At 45.6% G+C, this 19,212-nt stretch overlaps 1 protein-coding gene across 1 annotated transcript in view; it reads left to right on the top strand.

Moving 5' to 3' along the window:
• Positions 1-4,250: 4,250 nt before the first annotated feature.
• LOC104278633 (NGFI-A-binding protein 1-like) overlaps positions 4,251-19,212 on the top strand; it is a 17,250-nt gene continuing 2,288 nt past the window's right edge. The window contains 6 exon segments of the mRNA XM_009875660.1: positions 4,251-4,733; positions 4,735-5,085; positions 10,151-10,284; positions 11,361-11,412; positions 16,480-16,590; positions 18,881-19,022. Of these exon segments, the coding sequence (XP_009873962.1) occupies positions 4,251-4,733; positions 4,735-5,085; positions 10,151-10,284; positions 11,361-11,412; positions 16,480-16,590; positions 18,881-19,022 (1,273 nt within the window).

Genomic DNA, 19,212 nt, shown 5'->3' on the forward strand with positions numbered 1-19,212 from the left:
TGCCTCCTCCGGAGGGCGTTTGTTTGTGTGGGGTTTTTTTTAAATTATTATCATTCTCCTCTGTTATTGATTATTTTAACTCGATTTTTAAGTTTCTTTAGCAGTTGGCGTCGAGATGCGCGTCTGTATTTGTGACGCGGAGCCTGCCTGAATAGGTTGTGTTTTGGCACATCCCGGAGCTAGACGAGACTTACTTAATTTGCGAAGTCTCGCTTCTACGGGCTCCGCGTAATTTTCTTCTCCTGCTAAAAAGTCCTTTGGAAACGCTGCAAAAAAAAACCAAACCCAACCAACAAACAACACGGTAATGAATATGCAGAGCAGCCGAGCTCTGGGATCCGAATCCGGTTTGTCCTCAGAGACTTCAAAACGCCCAAAAGTGATCAAGGAATATTGTGAAATAATCGCTTTTTGCCGAAAATACGGGAACGTGATGTTTCACACTCTCTCCTCTTGCATACTCCTGATTTAATTGGTGATAGCTCTGGTATAATTCACCTGAAATAAAAACCTCTAACAGCCAGTGAGGTTTGCTTGGTTGCTTTTCACTTCTAACGCAGCCTTAAAAAGCAGGAAAACTGCTGGTGAAGTGCTTCCATCCCACAACTCCCGAGTTTTCCTTCTCCCGATACTTCACCCACATCCACCACCTGCTTGCCTGCTCTTCCCCGCCACCTCCGGGAAATGTGCAGTTTTGAACTCGGACCAGGCAAAAAACGGGAAGAAATGGGTGTTTTCTTGAGGTGAGAGGTGCCAAACTGAGTTTTCTTCATAGAGGGAGCTGGTTGCAGGAGTAGGTTGTGATTCCTGCGCTGGTTGTTTACAGATATTTAGTAGCGTGTCTGGTGTCTCTGTGGCTGCTTTTTTTTTCGTTTGGGGTTTTTTTTTCTTCCTTATTTCCTAGGAGTTATGTTTGTGGTCAGAGCTAGGGTGACATCCAGCATTTGGAGGGGAGGGCAGGGTGCGTGGGCTTGGCGGGGCTGTGGGTGGGAGTGAGGTAACGTGGAAAACTGGAACGCGTGGCCGTGGGTCGCAGAGGCCAAGCGACAACCCGACTTTTGCGATTTCCTGGTTCCCCTGTGGCTGTGACAGCGCGCGACCTCGCGTGCGTTTTTAGGCGGCTCTGTCTGCCGAGGGGAATTTCCTAGCTGCTTTTCTTTGCTCTGCGTGTGAAAAATGTAAAAGCAGCTCTTCCCTGCGTGTTCCCACGCTCCTTACCGGTATGGACGACGAGCAGAGAAGGGGGAGAAGCAGCAGCTCCGTTTATTCCCACAGCCCTCACCATGCCGGCTCGGCAGCGCTGTCCCCCCTTCCGCCGCCAAGGGTTAGCGGTTGGCCATACCTCAGGAGATCTACTCGCTCGCTCCTAAAGGCAGCAAGTTGTTTGGGTTGGCTTCTTAGGGTGCACTGGAGATCTTCATCTGGCTGTTACCCCCAAACCAGGCTTGTTTGGGGTCACGAGTTAGGAACGGGAAGAAAGGGGAGGACACGCAGGTGCTACAAGGTCTCATCTGAGGGTCTTTCCCTGCACGCACAAGTCTCCTGGTTGTGAGCTCGTCCCGTGTCTTCTCGTTGTGTAACCCAAAAGCAGGGCCCCTGCTGCGCTATGAAATGAGTGGAAAGCGGCGCTTTGGGTCTCTTAGACGGAGCTTAAAGGTCACCCGAAAGCTGTGGGGTGCTGAGTGGGCGTGCGAAGGCGTCGCCAGGCAGCGGCGATGCTGTGTGTTCTTGGGGTTAACGGTCCCTTCTGACTCAGGCACTGCTTTCTCAGCAAACCTCATGTGTTGCGTCCTCCCCCAAAGCCTCGTCGTAGCCCCCCAGGTTGAGCAGCTTTACCTCCTTTCCCGCGCATCGTGGACTGCGAACCGGTGGAGCGGACGTGTTGCTGTCTGGAAAATCAGCGTAGCGAGGCCGTCTCGGAAAGGGGAGGGAGCCTTCTCCTTGTAAAAATTGAGAAATAGTTGGGATGTTGCTGAGGTGGGTGCTGAAGGAGAAAAGACATCGGAAAGAGGAGTGTTTGAAAATGCCTTCTCCGCAGAAAAATTGGCGTGGCCCTCTCGGGGGTTACTGCGCTGGATTCAGATAACAGAATCGGTCTTTTAAAGTGCGAAACAAAGGGATTTCAGTCTCACTTGAAATGCAAATCTCAACGCAGTCTGAACCATGGACTTACCACGGGCGCCTCCATAGTACACATTAATCCAGTTTTATCTGTCATGAGGAGATTTGTTGATTAGAAGCCTCTAGGTAAAGGCTGCTCGTGGACTCTTGCTGCTCTTCCAGCCCGTGGGCTGGAAAAATGAGCTAGGTGCCTCGCCTGGAGCTCTTGGGCTGTCTGTAATTTCACTGCCACCGTCCTCCCGGGATTCAGTTTCGCTCTCTGCACTGAGTCCGTTTATGTAGATTTATGTAGCTTGTGTGCTAAGGTGAACGACTTCGCGAGCGAATGGGTAATTCTGTTAAAAGTTCTCTGAGTTAATTTGTGGTATTGATGGTGGAAGGCCAGCGGCGTTTGAAACGGGAAGGTCAGAGCGGTTTGCCCAAGTGCCACTAAACCGTGAGCTCGTAGTTTTGTTTGTCACGTCGAAGTTTGTCTGGGATGGGAGAATTTTTCTAAGAAACTCTGTGACTTAATGACAATATTTAAAGTACTGAATTACGCACTGTTTGAAGGATTGCCTTAAGTGATTCTCCTCGTTTTCCATGTTGCCTCTCATATCTTAGAGCGTAGACAGTACTTGTTTTTTCCGTGATTAACTATTATTTTTGAAAGCTAAACTGCATTTCTAAAATGTGTAGCTCTTGAGTGTTTCCAGTTTCACCCTGAGTTCCAAAGTCAGCGGTGTAATGAGCTCACCAGCAGCTCCTTGAGGTGGCTGCTCAGGTGGCTCTTGCCTCCCGTTCCGTGTTCCAAATATCAGTGTGCAGAGAACTGCAGCTGGTGGGTTTGGGGTTTTTCGTTTGTTTGTTTTCTAGGGTTGCATCTCTCTTCCTGAAGAGGTTGCTTGTAGGTGACCTGGCGCTGCCGTTTACATTTTAGTGGAGTTTCTGGTGGTCTGCTAATTTTAGGTTTCGCTGGTAGGGTTTAATCAAAGTTCTGTAGCAATATGATTTAGTGGAGCCAGAGTCGCTTTGACAGACCGGCTCCGTGCTTTAGTTCTGTTACTTTCCCAACCACCTATAAATTACATGCTTTACACCTTATTGATTGGTGGTTTAGCTTAATACAGTAATACTGGAAATTATGCGCCTGTGCTTTGTGAAAGCCATCGTAGAGCGGAGAGGTGTGCGTGAGAGACCTGAGAATTCTCTGAAGAGTTCATTTTTTACAAGGTAACTGTGGATAACGGGTTTTATGAAGCTGGAACTTGGGCAGGTGCGTTTTGCGCGGCCTTAAGGGCGGTTAGTCTGCTGGGAGCCCTCGGAGTGCAACTGCTGTGTCGCCACGAGGTGTTTCATGGCCTTAGCAGCAGTGACGTGCAGGCTTGTTCGCAAGTGGAACAGGCAGGAGAATGCAAAAGGAACATTTTGAAACTGTACTTGTTGGACTCCATCGGTGTCTTTGCTTTGTCTGTGGATGTTGCTGCCATAATTCAGATCAGAGGCCTTGGATCGTTTTTCTGTGAAGTGGGGAGCGCTGTAGAAATACTTGGTTCTGAAACACCCTTTTGCTGATCCAGCTTCATTAATCCTCTGGGGTTCTGTGAAGACCTTTTTCTTCTCTGTTTTCCTTTGAAAGTCCTCCACGCTGCTGTGGAGGGGGAGATGATTTGAGAATTAAGAAGAATCGAAACTGGTGAGTTTTTTTCTTCAGGGCATCAAGTACTTAGTTATTCTTTGGAGTGTTTTGTGATCATTTTGATAGGAAGATATGAAACGAGAGTCAAGTAGAAGCAGTGAGCAATATTGAATGACATTCTTGGGAATAAACATGAAGTGGGAATGCTGAAAACAAGCTGGCTTCGTGCTTGAATCATCTTTTTTTGTAGGTGCACCGCGACTATCCTCCGATTTGTTTTTTCACAAATGTTTTCATTAACTAGTCAAAAAAATAGAGCTTTCTCTCCCCCCCTTTTTTTTTTTCCCCCCCATTTCTGCATGTGCTTTTATAACAAGAGAAAGAAATCCCATCCATTGAGTTGACAGCCTTACGGAAGGATGGGCGGTGGGGCGGGGAACGCAACTGGACGGTGGCATTCCGGTGCTCATCTTCTCTCTCTTCTTCCCGTTCGCAGGCTCTGTCATCCGTGATGGCGTCAGCTCTGCCCAGGACCCTTGGGGAATTGCAGCTGTATCGGATACTGCAAAAAGCCAACCTCTTGTTCTACTTTGATGCCTTCATCCAGCAGGGTGGCGACGATGTCCAGCAGCTCTGTGAAGCAGGCGAAGAGGAGTTTCTGGAGATAATGGCTCTCGTAGGCATGGCCAGCAAACCGCTTCATGTCCGGAGGCTGCAGAAGGCTTTGAGGGACTGGGTCACAAATCCAGGCCTTTTTAACCAGCCTCTCACCTCCTTGCCCGTCAGCAGCATTCCCATCTACAAGTTGCCGGAAGGCTCTCCCGCGTGGCTGGGGATATCCTGCAGCAGTTACGAACGGACCAGCGGCACCAGAGAGCCTCACCTGAAGATGCCCAAGTGTGCAGCCACGACATGTGTGCAGAGCGTGGGCGCCGGCAAATCCGACGTGGTGGGGAGCTTGTCGCTGCAGAGCGGCCGGGGGGCCGAGAGCCAGGGGGCCGATACTCTGGCAAGGGCACCACACCACAGAGAGCGAGCACAGTCTTTCCCCGGCCGACCTCGGCTCTCCAGCTTCACCAAAGGAAAACAGCGAGACCTTAGATGCCGCTGCGGCACTGTCAGTCGCCGAATGCGTGGAGCGTATGGTTCCCTCCCTGCCCAAAAGCGACTCCAGTGAAGTCAAGGAGTTACTGAAAACAAATAAGAAACTGGCAAAGATGATCGGTCACATCTTTGAGATGAGTGACGAGGACCCTCACAAAGAGGAGGAGATCAGGAAGTACAGTGCAATATATGGGAGGTTTGACTCAAAGAGGAAGGACGGCAAGCATCTCACCCTCCACGAGGTAACGCGCCTTGAGCGACGGGTGGGCTTCTTCCTCCCCTATTCCTTCACCCTTTACAAGATGCTGTTGCTCGCAGGGTGCAGTTTTTGTCCGGGCGTTTCTCGCTGGGTGATGAGAGCTGTGTGTCTTGCAGGAGCCGTAGGCAGTCTTGCCCTGGGACACAAATCTCGCTTGCAGTCAAAGTGCCCTTTTTTAGGTGGGTGTGTGTGCACGCCTGCACCGAGGACTTCAGTTTGGGGTCATCAGACTGCTCGGTCGCTGCTCCGGCCCGTCAGGCAGAGGGTTTAAACGGTTTGGCACTGAAATGGCAAAGCAGCATGGGAGTGAGCATGGCCCTGGAGGTTCTAAGCGTTTGGCACGGTTTTGAAGCGGTGCTGTCTCAGTATTCCCTTGCAGCTTTGAGAAGATCAGTTACTAAAATCGCTAGTGTCCAGTAGCAGGATCACCTGGCTGGGTTACTACCCTCTGCTGTCTTCCCTCACGCCGAGGCCCTGCTCTCTGTAGCTTGTGCCCTCAAGGTAAAAAAGGATTTTGCTGCTGAGGTCCCAGTGGGATGGGATTTTTTGTGTTGGAATTGGGATGAAGCTTAATTATTCAGCCTGTGAGTTTTGGTGGTTTTTTGTTTTGTTTTGGTTTTTTGGCACGGTGGTCTTGAGCCTGACAAGTGAAGTGCAGACTGTGTGAGGAGGAGGGGAAAGGGCTGTCTGCGGCGTTGGTGTACTGTAACTGGAAGGTTTGTCCTTTAATACCTGCATAGCATCTGTCCCCTCCTGTCCTTGGAAGTCCCCGCGAGCCTCCTTCGCTTCTCTCCTGGCCTTCGCGAGGCTCGCGCTGCACTCGTCGTGTCGCAGGAGGTACGTCTGTGTGGGGAAGAGTTCCCCGGTGCCAGAGTACCGTCCAAGAGGAGAACAAACATTAATTTTGAGCGGTGCCAAAACGCTGTTGATGCGATTGCTGCATCAGCATTTTCACGGTTAACAGCGATTGCAAAATTTCAGTTGGATTTAAAATTTGGCATGTGAGGCTTAGCTCCCAAAAGGAAAGGCAGTGTTTATGTTACAGGAGTGCCAAAAAAACTGTACTGGCTTTAGCCTTTTTTTTCGCTTCAAGAAGTTTTGTAGGTGTGTGATCCGCAGCGTAAAGACTAGGTTCTCTCTCTGCTTCTGAGTAGAAGGGCAGAAGGAAACAGGGCGTATTTCTTTACATTTTTGTTTGTGTATTTACATTTATAAGACAACTGCACACCACCAGCAGCGACTTCAGAAGGGCTTTTAACGCAGGCTGGGGAGACGCTTCCAAGGGAACTCGTCAGCTGTATTTTCTACCACGCAGTTGTAGTTGTGCAGCTTTTGCTTACGTGCTTTGTGGCAAACCCATATCATCTGTGAATTCATCCAGTGTGTGAGAACAGATCTGCTCTTACTGCCCCCCGACCTGGCGGAAGCCTCTCCCGCAGCAGAACCAGCCGTGTTACGAGACGGAGGCAGGGTTTGAAAGGGATTAATTGTCTGACTGCCCGGCTGCAGCATCGGGATTCGGAGAAAGGGAGTTCTCCCCACTCGAGGATGGAGGCAGCTGAGGTGTGAGGCGGGTCCAGCCAGGCGCTTTTCGTGGCCTCTCGCTGCAGAAGACACTCTGAAATCTGGGCAGGATTCTTAGGGGATGATTTCCTGGCATCCAGCACTGTTGTGGGAGGAGGGCGCCGGGGGCAGCTTTTCGTGGCAGGTTCAGGAGTTGCCCTTACGAAGGCACCCGTCATGGGGTGGTAGTTTGGAGGAGCAGGGTAGCAGAGAGCTGGAAGAGAGGACAACTGCTCTGCCTTGTTAATTTTTATTATTTTCTTTTTTTTCCCCCCTACTGCACTGCAAATCTTTACTACATCATTGTAAAGCCATGTTTCAAAATGGAATGAGAGCATGGTTTGGCTGTAGGAAATATTTCTATCGCTCTTATGATTAAGGGCGCGAGATCAAAGGAGTGTGTGGTTGACTTATGCCTCAGTTACGCATGTGGGGCCTCGCTGAACTTGATGGGAACTGCACACATGCAGGCAAGAAGAATTTGCTCATAACTGGTTTACTGTTTGCTCAAAGAGGCCGGATTTCACAAAGTTCCGTCTTGAGCAGTTTTCTCTCTGTTTCCATTTCAAAGCAGAGAATATACGAATAGCAGCAGCGAGACCATTCTCTGGCTTAAAATCTGCTAAACCAGAGTTTGCCTTTTGTAAACTCGTCTTGAATGGGTTTTTGGTTTTTGATGGCTTAAACAATTTGCTGCTCAGAAGGAAGGACCTAAAACAACCAGGGAGGTAAGTTCCTGCTTGTCCAGACGCTGCCTTTCTGCACGTGTTTGTACATTCCAAGGCTGTCATTCTGCCTCGCAGTTCAAGGTTTCTGCTTGCAGCTGGCAGTGGACAGCTGAATAAACTTCACTATGAAATTCAAAAAGCTGAAGTAGCGGTTGGCTTCTCACTGTAAGGGTCAGGGGAGCGTACCTCTGGCTTCTCAGAGCTGCATGCAAATTAAAATCAGAGCTGTAGACTGTGAGCTGGTTTGGGAGTGCGTGCTGCTGGTAGGATTATCTGTGTAAGGCACTGACCCAGCATAAAATCTGATGCAGAATCTTTCAGAGACGTTCCAAAACTAATAAACATACTGCCCTTAATCCATCCTGCTGTCTCGGTGTTACGCGGCTTTGCAAGCACTGGGGAGCGCTTGATGTTTGAAGTGGGACTGGAGGAGGGATGAGGATGAACTTGGTCACCCTTGAACTTGGTCACCCGTGTGCTTTTTGAGTCAGATCTGTAATTGGAGTGTTAATGTTGTCTAGGTATCTGGTAAAACCAGAAAAAAAAAAAAAGAAAAAAAAAGAAAAATTCCTGTTTAATATTGTGAGGAACAGGAATAACAAATGAAAGTAATAAATCTTGTCTAGCTCGGCCTCTTCCTCTTTCTTTCGCTGACTCACCAGGACAGTAGGGCTTCGTATGCCATCGTGTGTGTGTTAGTGGGGGAATCCATGCACCCCGTCAGACGGGGATATCCCCATCCCTCTCCCTAGAGCCTGCATGGTTATGTGCTGCTCCCTATCAGTAAGGCTTCCAGCACCCTGAATCTTTATTTTTAGGCATGCAACGCTTCCTGTCTGCAGCATTGTGCCTCCTGGAAAGGCAGGAAGCCATGATGCGCTTCGATTCAGTAAGTCTGCATGTGACCTGAAGGAAGAAACCAGGAAAAACAAACAAACAAACGTTTGGCTTTTCTCCTGTAGTAGGATAAACAGCGTTTGCCTGCAACTACCCAAAGCTTCTTCAGTCATTTCAGCCTTTCCACGCTTTATTGAGGGAGAACAAACATCTCGAGTTACTTTGTCAGCATTAGCTGTATTATTCATATTATTCAGCAAAGTAATAGCTATCGCTGTTACAGAAATTAATGCCTGCTTTGGATGGTATCAACGTTTTATTTTTGTGTCTTATTTTCTCCCCTCACTGTTTTTTTTTTCTGAAAAGATAGACATTGTAGAACAACTGTTCCTGTCTAAGGGATAACAGTTTGTTGGTTTAGTACGTTTTATTGTTAGAGCGTAGTAACCTAGAGATGTTCTACAGATTAAACCTAAACTTCCCGTCCTTGTATGTTTGATCTCTCTGAGGTTTTTTTTAATTTTTGGGTTTGGGTTTTGGGGTTTTTTTGTCTGCACAGAGACTGAAGGATCGGGCATCCTATCAAGTTCGCCTGTTAAAGGTGTGTTTGCGCTCCGATTAGCAGTCAAGTATCTCAGGAAATGCCCTACTTGGATCAAAGAGAAAAAATGCTTGTGAAATATTAGGAAGCGGAGTTCTACGTGAGGTTTTACTAGAAATGCTTCACGGGCCACTGAGAGAATCTGCTCTTACGATACATGGTTTTGTTTACTCTGCCTCCCTGGAGGACAAGCATCGCGTTAGGGCAAAATACATATATGTATATGAGGGTTATCATGGATTACACTGTGAGCAACCTGGCTGCCTGGCTGAATTCGCTACCCAGAGACAGATGGGGAACACGCTGCTGACAGTAGCAGCAAGGCAGCTCGTGCTTGTTTGCGAGAAGCCGGTTCAAAGCAGCTTAATTCCTAGAAGTAGGGTAGAAGAGTTGTGGGTGCTTTGGGGAAAAACCACTTGTATCCTTCTGTCAGCCTTTCGCCTCGGTGCGAGTGCCGGGGCTTCTTCAGCTGAAGCAAAAAATGTCTCGCCAGCCTCTGCTTGCTGAGGAAGGAGCAAGGAACCTCCTCGCCAGCATCTCGGTTTCAGCGTCTCGTTGCGTTAATCATTTTGGTGTTTGTCCTCACTGTTGACCATAGGCTTCGGAAGAGTGTTGTGAAACCGTTCCGAGCCTTAGCTTAAGGCTTCCCTCTCCCTTAATGAAGCTATTGCCAGCGGCAAGAGGCGCTAGAAATGTGTCCCAGCAGGCTCAGGAAAACATCCTCGAAACAAGTTACATTTGATTCATGTCTGAAGATAGTCTTCACAAACACGAGGGTGAGAAACATAGCTAAAAAAAAAAAGTTTAATCGTTTCTTCAGCCATCACCTTCTACAGAATTTATGCTGTATTCACCAGGGAAAGCCATCTGTACCCACACTGTCAGGCTTTTTTTTTTTTCTTTTTTTTCCCCTTCCCCGAGTCCTGGGCATATTGCGTTTATAAAAATAGTATTCCCTGTAAACCAGGCTTTGGGAGCCAAACACTGTGAACGTTCAGAGCTACTGTTATACCGAGATTTAATTAATGCTGCGCGCAAGCAGTGCACGTTGAGAGAGTCTCACAGCACCATTTCGCTTTAAAGGCTATTAAATGCACCAACTACGTTTGTATCTTTTCTCTTCCCAGAGGCTTACCTGGCTTCCTAAGGGTATAAATAAACTGAAAAAACCCTCCGGGGTTTAGTATACAATTGCAGATAATTTTACTTGCAGTCGAAATTTTAAGAAAAAAAAAGGGTACTACTACGAGCGCGATGGGTGAAAGCATGCAAAATCGTGAATCCCTGTTTTGTTTTGTTTTTTTGTGTTTAATTTCCAGCTAACAGTTAATGAAGCAGCCGCTCAGCTGTGTGTAAAAGATAACGCGTTGTTGACCAGGAGAGATGAACTCTTCGCGCTAGCTCGGCAAATCTCTCGAGAAGTTACATACAAGTATACTTACAGGACCACCAAGTAAGGTTTTAATTAACTCGAAGGACCTTTACTTTCAGGGCACCTAATCAGTCTGCCAGCATTTCTTTTGAAGCACTAGAGACACTTTCTTGCTCTTCAGCTAGCAAAGTGCTCTTCCAAACCCTAACATTCTGCGATTCTGAGGAGGGTAGGGAAATGCTATTTAAGTTGTGAAGCTTTCAAACTGCTGAGATTTAACTGTCTTGAATTACCTTTTTATTTGCTCTCTAGTTTTCCACATTTTGTGATGATAGTGCATGTTGGGAGGCATCTGAAAGGCTGGCGTTTCAACTGCTTGAGACATTTGCGTGTTTCAAGGTTAATGTCTATAGGCAGAGTAGCCAAAGCTGCATGAGGCATCAGTTTGGTGTGGTGTTTTTCTTCTTTTTTTTTTTTTTTTCTTTTTCCCCCATGTACAGATTGGGCTTGCTAGCTTCCAGGGAATAAAAAAAGATCAGGTCATAGGGAGTGGCTTACATCCTCGCTTTAAAGGAACTGAAGCCGAGTCCTGACTTCAGGCGTTACTGTTCTGCTAAAGGAACTGCTGTTAGGGGAACAGTGACAGCAGCTTCTAAATACATTTAAAACTTAGGAATTAATAAACGTGGTTGAAATTCTTGATGCTTTCTGTAGATTATTTTTCGGTGTGCACTCCCTTGTATGTAATGCAATATGCTTTCAGAATACATTTTTCTACATTTCAAGGAGCTTTTTATGGTTTTCCTTCACTCCCTTCTCTGCCACAGTGACTAACGTAGATACACATCCATTCTGGGTAAGCAGTACTGAAGGCATTTCTGTAGTTCTCATGCTCAGGTAGCTTTCCTTTCTGTTGGGAAAAAGAGTGCGTGAGTCTCTTGACACTTCTGAAAATAACACAAGGCGCCTGTATTCCTCTAAATATAAGTGACATTCGCTGCAATGTCCAAGTGAATTGGAGGCTTTTTTTGTGCATCTCACTTGTTCTTGCCTGATTTTTCTTTTTTTTTTCCTTGACTGTGGGGTTTTTTTAAATTATTTCTGGTGGTCAGGGTTAATGTGCTGCTTACTCATAGCGTACGTGTTTTCTCTTCTAGGTCTAAATGCGGAGAACGGGATGAGCTGTCACCAAAGAGAATCAAGATAGAGGTACGGTGTCGTGACTCCTGTATCCTGACCTGCGTGTGCTAAAAATTGCTTTCGTTACGAAGTGGGGGTCTATCTTGACATTTGTCAGAAAACCATTAGACAGACACTTGATGGGTGTGTGAGAGAGAGAGGGGAGAGCATCACCACCATCTCTGCAAATGCAAACGTTTGACAGAGAAACCTGTAGGAGCAGGGATGAAGAGTAGGATTTGCCTACCAGTGAAGTTACTCGCGATGTGTAGGTGAGTAGGAGGGGGAGGAGTGGGGCTGACCGACTTCCTGGGCTGGAAGAAGCTTGAGTGCTGTAGGAAATGTCTGCCCGTAAGGCCTCCTGCTTTTCAGTCAGCGTGACGTGGGGTTTGCTCAAGTCGCTTGAGTCAGCTTCTGATCGCGGCCGGGACGCAGGGTTCTGGAGCAGGACCGATGGCGGCACACTCCGACTCCAGCTAGGCTATGAATTATAAAACTGATCATCTTGGCAAGACCAAAAGCTGTGTATGTCAGCACAACTGGTCGTACCCATAGGTATTAATCTACATTTATTTTATTTTTTTTTTGTAAAAAGCAAGTGCGTATACAGCCAGGGAACATGCACCTGCACAGGGAGATGCTGGGAGTTTCTTGTTAGGAGTACAGGAACAACAGAGATGTAGTTTAGCTTTTTCTTTAGTTACCACTGCTGGAAAGTAAATTTGAGGCCTTTTTATTTAAAAATAAAAAAAAAATGTTGTAAGTGTGTCTGCCTGTATACTTCATAAGGATAACAGATTTTCCTTTTTAATTTTTTTTTAAAACAAATTACTGTTTCACTGTTTTGTGGGTATCTAATCCTCAGTCATGGGTTTGTTTGTTTTTTTTTAATTGTACTGTCTACTTCAGAAGGCTTATCTTTAAATGTGCTTTAGAAGGTAAGCTAGGCCTAAGCTAGATTTGTATTAACTGATTCTTTATTTTTATTCTATAATGGGATGCTTTATTACCGGTACAGAGGCTTTTCCTGTGAGGCAAACCCCAGGGAGAACAACTTTGAAAAGGCAGTAATGAATTAGGTGTAAAGGACTTAGTATTTTTTATTTATGTATCAAGTTCCGTATGTCCTGCGTGCAGTTGTAATTTGAGTTTATATGATACAGAATGTACGTGTGCACTGAAGATTTGCAGGTAGCTTTGGTGCTTGATGGCATTTACATGGCTTGGGATTTGCTTTGACCTGTTCTCCCATCCACAACCAAGAGCAGGGAAAAGCTGCATTAAATGGTTTTATCCACTTTTCTCCCCTCTTTTGTCCTGTCTAATTTTAATTTATAAGAGCTGCCGGGGAACTGCCACTCCTCTGCTTGGAATAGTATTTCCCCGGTGATTAGATTTCAGCATTAGGAAGTTTTTCCTTCATTCAGTAATAATTGATGATGAGCAAGTGTCTACAATGACACACGCTGCAAGGGAGGTACTTTTCATCCACAGGGTTTTCATTGAAAGAAAAAGTAAAATTAAAAGCCTGAAGAATACAGGCTGAAACATTGGGGTTTTTTGGAGAGCATTAGGGGATGTGCATTCTTAGAATTTCTCCACAGTAAAACCTTAAGAGTCTGGAAGGCCTGCTTTTTCTACACACTTGTTTAGGTCAGTAATTCTGAGAAAGGATGTTTACTTGGTTTTCTTTTTGTCTAAAATTAACAGTCATATTTTAAAATACTTGTGAAAATTTCATGTTTGGAAATCGGACGTTTTTTTTTCCCCAAATAAGAAATTGAAAATTAAACTAAACTTAATAATCTTTTAAGTTTACAGCATAGCACTATTAATTACGAAATGACCAGCGTTGTTATCAGCATGAATGTCTTTTTTTTCCATACAAATTTGGGAGTCTTTTAAGGAGTAAACCATTACTTTGGTGCGTTATAATTCTGAGATACACTGTAAGTCATGGACTTTTCTTCAAAGAAGTTAAAAAAGATGCAGTATTACGTAGTAGATCACTTTTACGTATGGTGGGTTAGGTTCTTGGGGCTTGCGTTTTACAACACCACCAAAAAAGCCTTTTTGTCAGTAATAAGGGATTTTGTTGGGGTTTTTCCTGTTTGTATTTAGAGAGGTGGAGGTAAATATTAAAAAGGTAGCATGTGCTGCTGGGTTTTCTGTCTATTCTGGCTAATTCCTTATTCTGTTCTTTAAGATGTCATATTTCATCATGGCTCTCTTAGTTCATCATCATGCTAAGCTACAGAGCGTCTGATCCTGGATGATTTTGCAGTTGTAACTAGTTCTGTCTTTTTCTTTCTGTCTTTCTGGTCATTTTGCCTTTCTCTTTGAAAGCTGAGTGTGTTTCGATTCACCGTTCCTTTACCCATTAGTCACTAATGTCTCCACGAAACATGGTCTAAAATACTAGTGTTTGGATTTGGAAAGACTTCACGCCCTGTTTGCATAGTGTAAAAGATTACTTAAACAAAAAAAAAGAAGCGATGAGTTAATTTCCTGAAATATAATAAGAGAAAAACCTCTGGAGAGACTCTGAAGGTCATCCATAAGCAGAACTAGCAGAGCTGTGCGTGCACGCTGCGACATTGCCGGGTTACCTTTGCAAATTTATCCTCTGTGAATATGAAACTCGCACAAGCATTACAAAGAAACAATATGCCACGAATTACATCAAATTACCTGTAAAAGCCTTTCTCTTCCCCTGCGAGCTCTCCCCCTCTTGTTCATAGAGTGAGTGGGCGAGCTGTGGGAGTGAAGCGTAGGGAGAGGAGAAGGGAAAAAAAAAAAAAAAAAAAAAAAAAAAATTCAGGCAAATGACAGATGAAAGGTGTGGAGGGAGTGAAAAAGGGAATGGAGTGAACTGGGATTTGGAAGCGGAGTATAAAAAAAACAAAGGGGGGCATTGTAATTCCTAAATCTGGAAGGGGTGGATGGAGATGGAAATAGCACGTCCTCGCGCAGAGCAGGGATCTCTCCTGCATGGGTGATGCCGGCGGCGGGGGGGCAGCTCTTACTTTGTCATCCTCCGTGACTCAGTGCTGGCACCGCTGTTGTGGCACCAGTTTTTAATAAAAGCAAAACAAGTCCCAGGTATTTTGCACAGAAATTGCAGAAGAGGCTGCTCGCGGCTGCTGCTTCGTGTTGGGGCTGACGAGGTTCCCCTTTGGAGTCGGTGCAGACAGAAAGAGAGTTTTAAAAATGCAGAGGAATTCTTGCTGCGTCCACATTCGGCTGAAAGAAGGGGGTGGGGAGAGCTTGCCAGAAGCGAATTTCGCGAAGCGGGGTGGGAGCTGGGGAGGGGGCACGGGCAGGGGCACCTGAGCGCGGGCTGCCAGCACCATCTCCCTGCGGTGCGGGCGGAGGAGAGGGGAGACAAGGCCCCACCTCCGCCAGAGAAGGTGGAAAAGAAAACCCATCCAAGTGTGGGATTTGTGTTTTTTCGCAAAATGTCATTAGAGGGAGCAAAAAAGCACATGTGGGACTGAGAACATCTGCTGCACGAAGCCGCCTGAAAAACAACCGAGCGGCAGCATGGCGGGAAAACGCCCGTCTGGGGGGAAGGGACCCTCCGGGCCTCCTCCTGCCCCCGTGCCAGCGAGGAGGACACTGGCCAGAGCCGGGGCAGGGCTTTGGGACACCCGTACGAGTGGCAGGTGTTGGGGATGGTGACGGGCTGGGAAGCCGCCCTTGGCTTTGCACTGGGAAGTGATCGCAGATACGTCACAAGAGTCGTGTTTAACCCATTTTGCTGCAAAAATAGGCTCCTGAGTGATGGGGGTTTGTGTAGCCGGTTTCTCGCCCGCCTACACGCGATCCTTTTCCCCTCCCAGACAAATTCGGGTGATGAAAATGGCCAGCGCTCGTGGAAATGCACTGCAAAGCTTTTGTTTCAGATTTTTTTTTTGTTTTCAGATTTTTGTTTCAGGTTTTGTGGCAATTTACCTGCTTGTGAAGCTTTGCATACCTGTCCCGTTTGTTTTCTCCTCGAGGGAGTATGTCGGGTGGATAAAAGCAACGCGCAGCGTTCAGACAGATTTTTTTTTTTGTATTAATTTTTTTTTTTTTCCCCTGAGCATAAAGAGCAGCTTTATCGGCATTAGGTTGCTCTGAGGGTCTGGCCGCCTGAGGTGGGTCTGGCTGCCTGCCATGGACTCTCTAGTGGTTTTTCTCTGAAAGATCGCTTTTCTGGTTCTTGGGCTGTAAGCCGTTAGTCCAGCTGCTGTCAAAAATGTTATTTACATGCCTGTGCCTCTAGAATCTTGATACCTGGGTCTGCGGATCCTCAGTGACAAATGTCACAGTTTTCAATGTAATGTGCTTCTGCAAACATTTCTGGACGTTCCTCTGGTTTACGTGAGCTCTCCTGTTATAGTGCCGAGCAGGATAGATTTCTCATCTTGAACCTTTGCTTCGATGATTAATTTGTTTTAATGAAGTCTGGCAGGCTTTCACAGGAACTTTATTTGCTTTATTGGTACATATGCAAGCTGCAAAAGAGATTTGCATGTCAGGCATTTGAAACTCAAAAGAATTACTGAATAATGATTTCCCATAGTATATAAAGTCTTTGCTACCCTATTTTAAACTGGTGATACTTCATTTTGTGGTACTAGTATAGGTTCTGTGTGAAATACATCTCAAGGTTCGTATATCCAGCATTAATCTCGTCTACATATAAATGTGATTTCTTAAGAATCTCCAAAGCTGCTGTATGTGATGTGTGACAGAAGCCACGTACCTGAATCTGCCTGGCGAGGCTGAATGTAAAATAGTTTAATGTCAGTGACAACACTAGTGTGGATTCACCTGCACCTGTGAGAGATGAGAGGTGGTTGTCTGCATATGCCACTTGAGATAGAGAGCAGTTGTTACAGAGGGGCTATTTATGCATAAATGTAAAGGAAGTGAGTAGCACAAACGTAAATTGCAGGCCAGAATTTTCACAGAAGTTCAGGAGTGTGGGGATTTGCTGGCTTGTTGTTTGGTTGTGGGTTGTTTTTTTTTTTTCCCTGAGTATACAGAGAGAGTAAAGAAAAATCAATAACATGTCCTTCTTGGTGTTCGGTTTCTTCTTGTGCTTGACAGGATGGTTATCCTGATTTCCAGGACACAGTGCAGACGCTCTATCAGCAGGACAAAATGCCACTTGCTTTGGCTAAAGGAAAGAGCGAAGACTCGACGGCTCTTAATTCCCAGGTAAACCAACTACAGTACAGCATGACTAACCCAGGCCACGTCTTTGTACATTGATTTTGATGTATTGTTTGGATGACTCAATTAATTACCGTCACTTTTCAAAGGCTACCTAGCTTGGCTGTGATTGCATCACGCTTCATTTGGGTTTCCCTTCTGAAACTGTTTTGACACGGTGCTGTAGCTTTACCCTCGTTCATTCCGAGGAGGTGAGATGTGGCGTAGTAGGCTTGGAAATACGTGACTGCCTGTCGGGAGCAAGTAGGGGGTACTAGTGGTACAGTATGTGCTGTGTTACTTGCGTTATTAGCTATAAACGGAAAGTTCAAGTTACTGAGGAATAGAGTAGGCGATCTTGGAGCCCTTTCTTTTAAGAAGCAGGGCCGATATATTTAGGAAATAGTACACCTCTGGATCCGAGAGCATAAACTGCCTTTCTAAATAACATCCAGCCTGGTTGGCAGTGCAGTGATTTTGCTTATCCAGAAAGCTTTTTGTAGATGAAGACGGGTTTCCGATTCTGTCTTTGTCTTTTCTGTAGTGTATCCCAGCCTTGAGGCAAAACATGCATCTCCTACTGCCAGTTGTTGCCAAGGAGGGATTGCACGCTAAATTGCAACAAATTTATTTTGTGTTTGGGCAAACGTAATCACCGAATTTTCACGTAAGATTATGTTTAGGAATTACACTCCAGTTTTCTGAGACTAGATGTGTTATCCTGTCTTTTCCTTCTTCTGTGGCAGCATGCAGTCATGCAAATCTGTTCACTGTGATACATCGAAAAGCAATTACGCTGTGTGCTCTGGTGTCACATAATGATGAAGTGAACTTGATTTTTGCAAGCTTATTTTCATCTCATGTATGCTTCAAGTTTTCATTGATCAGTGCTACGTAACAACGAACTGAAGATTTATTTTTAGCTTAAAAGTACTGGCAATGCTGCAGGTTTCTCTGTGGTGATCAGAAGCATCGTTGCAGTTTCAAATTCTGGGCTTATACCCCAATTAAACAACAAATTAATTTACAGTTCAAAAGTTGTAACAAGAGTGACAGAAAAGCAGAGTTAAAGTGCACTCAGAAGTAAACTGTTTAGTTTCTTTTTTTACCTACCTCCCAAGACTAAGCCTGAGCTATCAGTGTTCTCTTGCGGAACCTGATGAGCTCTAAGCCAGAGTAAGTACCTGCCGGTCAGGTCGTTACGCTGCTGTCGGGGTCATCGCCGCGCTGGAGAAGCTCAGCTTTTGCGTGTCTGTTACGTCGTCGTCGTCGGATTTGTAAATGGTTGAGCTGTGCTGAGTAGGCAGCCTTTCCTAGCAAGTCAGGGCTTTCATCATCTCCCAAGAGAAGTTAAGCGCTCTGCAATTAAGAGGCCTCCGTACCAGTCAAAACAATTACGGCGTCACCTGAAAGAGAAGTGAATTTTTTCCTATTGATCGTAGATGTTACGTTTGTACGCTTTCTGTTCTTACGCTCCTCATGGCTCTCCTAAATCAATTTTCTCGACTTGTGATTTTCTTTTCTTTTTTTTTTTTTTTGCAACATGCATATTTACATTCTGGAGCACAAGATTATATTGAAAATTAGAGTTCTCTTGGCATTAAAGTCAATGACAAACATTCAGACGCCATTCCCTCCCACACTGCGCTGCATTGTTTAGTTTCACTCTCTAGAGGTGTATAGGTCTTGTTCTTCTTCTAGACAGACATTTCACACCTTTATCCCCCACAAACATACTGTCATCCTACACTTTCAGAATGGCAGATTTTTAAGCTTGTGTAGTGCTGTTTCCTAAAATATTCTAAGATGTCTGGTGAAATCTTGGCATAAGTCTTTAGCAGATGTTGCCGTTGCTCTTGGAATACTTTTTGGAATACTTTGTGAAGATACACAGTTGAACAGAGCTAGGTGGGTAATGAAGACGTTATTTTTTGCTTTTCCCAAAATTCTCTTCACCGCGACCTGCGGTCCTAAACCGCAAGAAGCGATTTTTGTGTGTTTTGTGAAGAACAGAATTTATCGTTGCATTAAAAAAAACTACGGCAGCTTGCATTTTAAGTACTCTTGAGTGACTCAGATGTACAGTATGGAAATCTTTATGGGTGCAAAAATATTTTGTTTGCTTGATCATTTTGAAGAAACTGTAAAGCACACATCTGTACATATGAGTCAACAAAAACCCCTAGCTAGGCTGTTACTCTTACCATCCGATAGTTTTTTTCCCCATGTTTTGACTCACTATTTGCATGTACATATATAGAAAAAATTTATTTATTTTTTCTTCTTTTGTTTGCAGTCGGAAAAGGTGATGGCAAAACAGATGGAGTTTCTTTGCAACCAGGCGGCATTAGAGAGGCGTCTTTCCGCGGGGGGTTACCGGCAAAACTCCGAAGAGCACAGCCCCAACGGCATGTCGTTAGATAACGCTGACGGACAAGGTACGGTACCTTCCAGGCATGGCGTTCCCGCCAGCAAAGCCGTTTGCTGTGTCGCAACCTTTCGGTGGCAGCGTTCCTTATCTGGTGTAGAACACCGAGCCCTGAATGGACAAGACAAGATCTCTGCCCTGAAGTGCTCGCGGTTGAAATCGGATTCTGCTCGGTTGATCTGTCTGGGGGAGCGGCTTTC

The sequence above is a fragment of the Apaloderma vittatum genome, unplaced genomic scaffold, assembly GCF_000703405.1.
Source record: "Apaloderma vittatum isolate BGI_N311 unplaced genomic scaffold, ASM70340v1 scaffold22468, whole genome shotgun sequence".
Lineage (NCBI taxonomy): Eukaryota > Metazoa > Chordata > Aves > Trogoniformes > Trogonidae > Apaloderma > Apaloderma vittatum.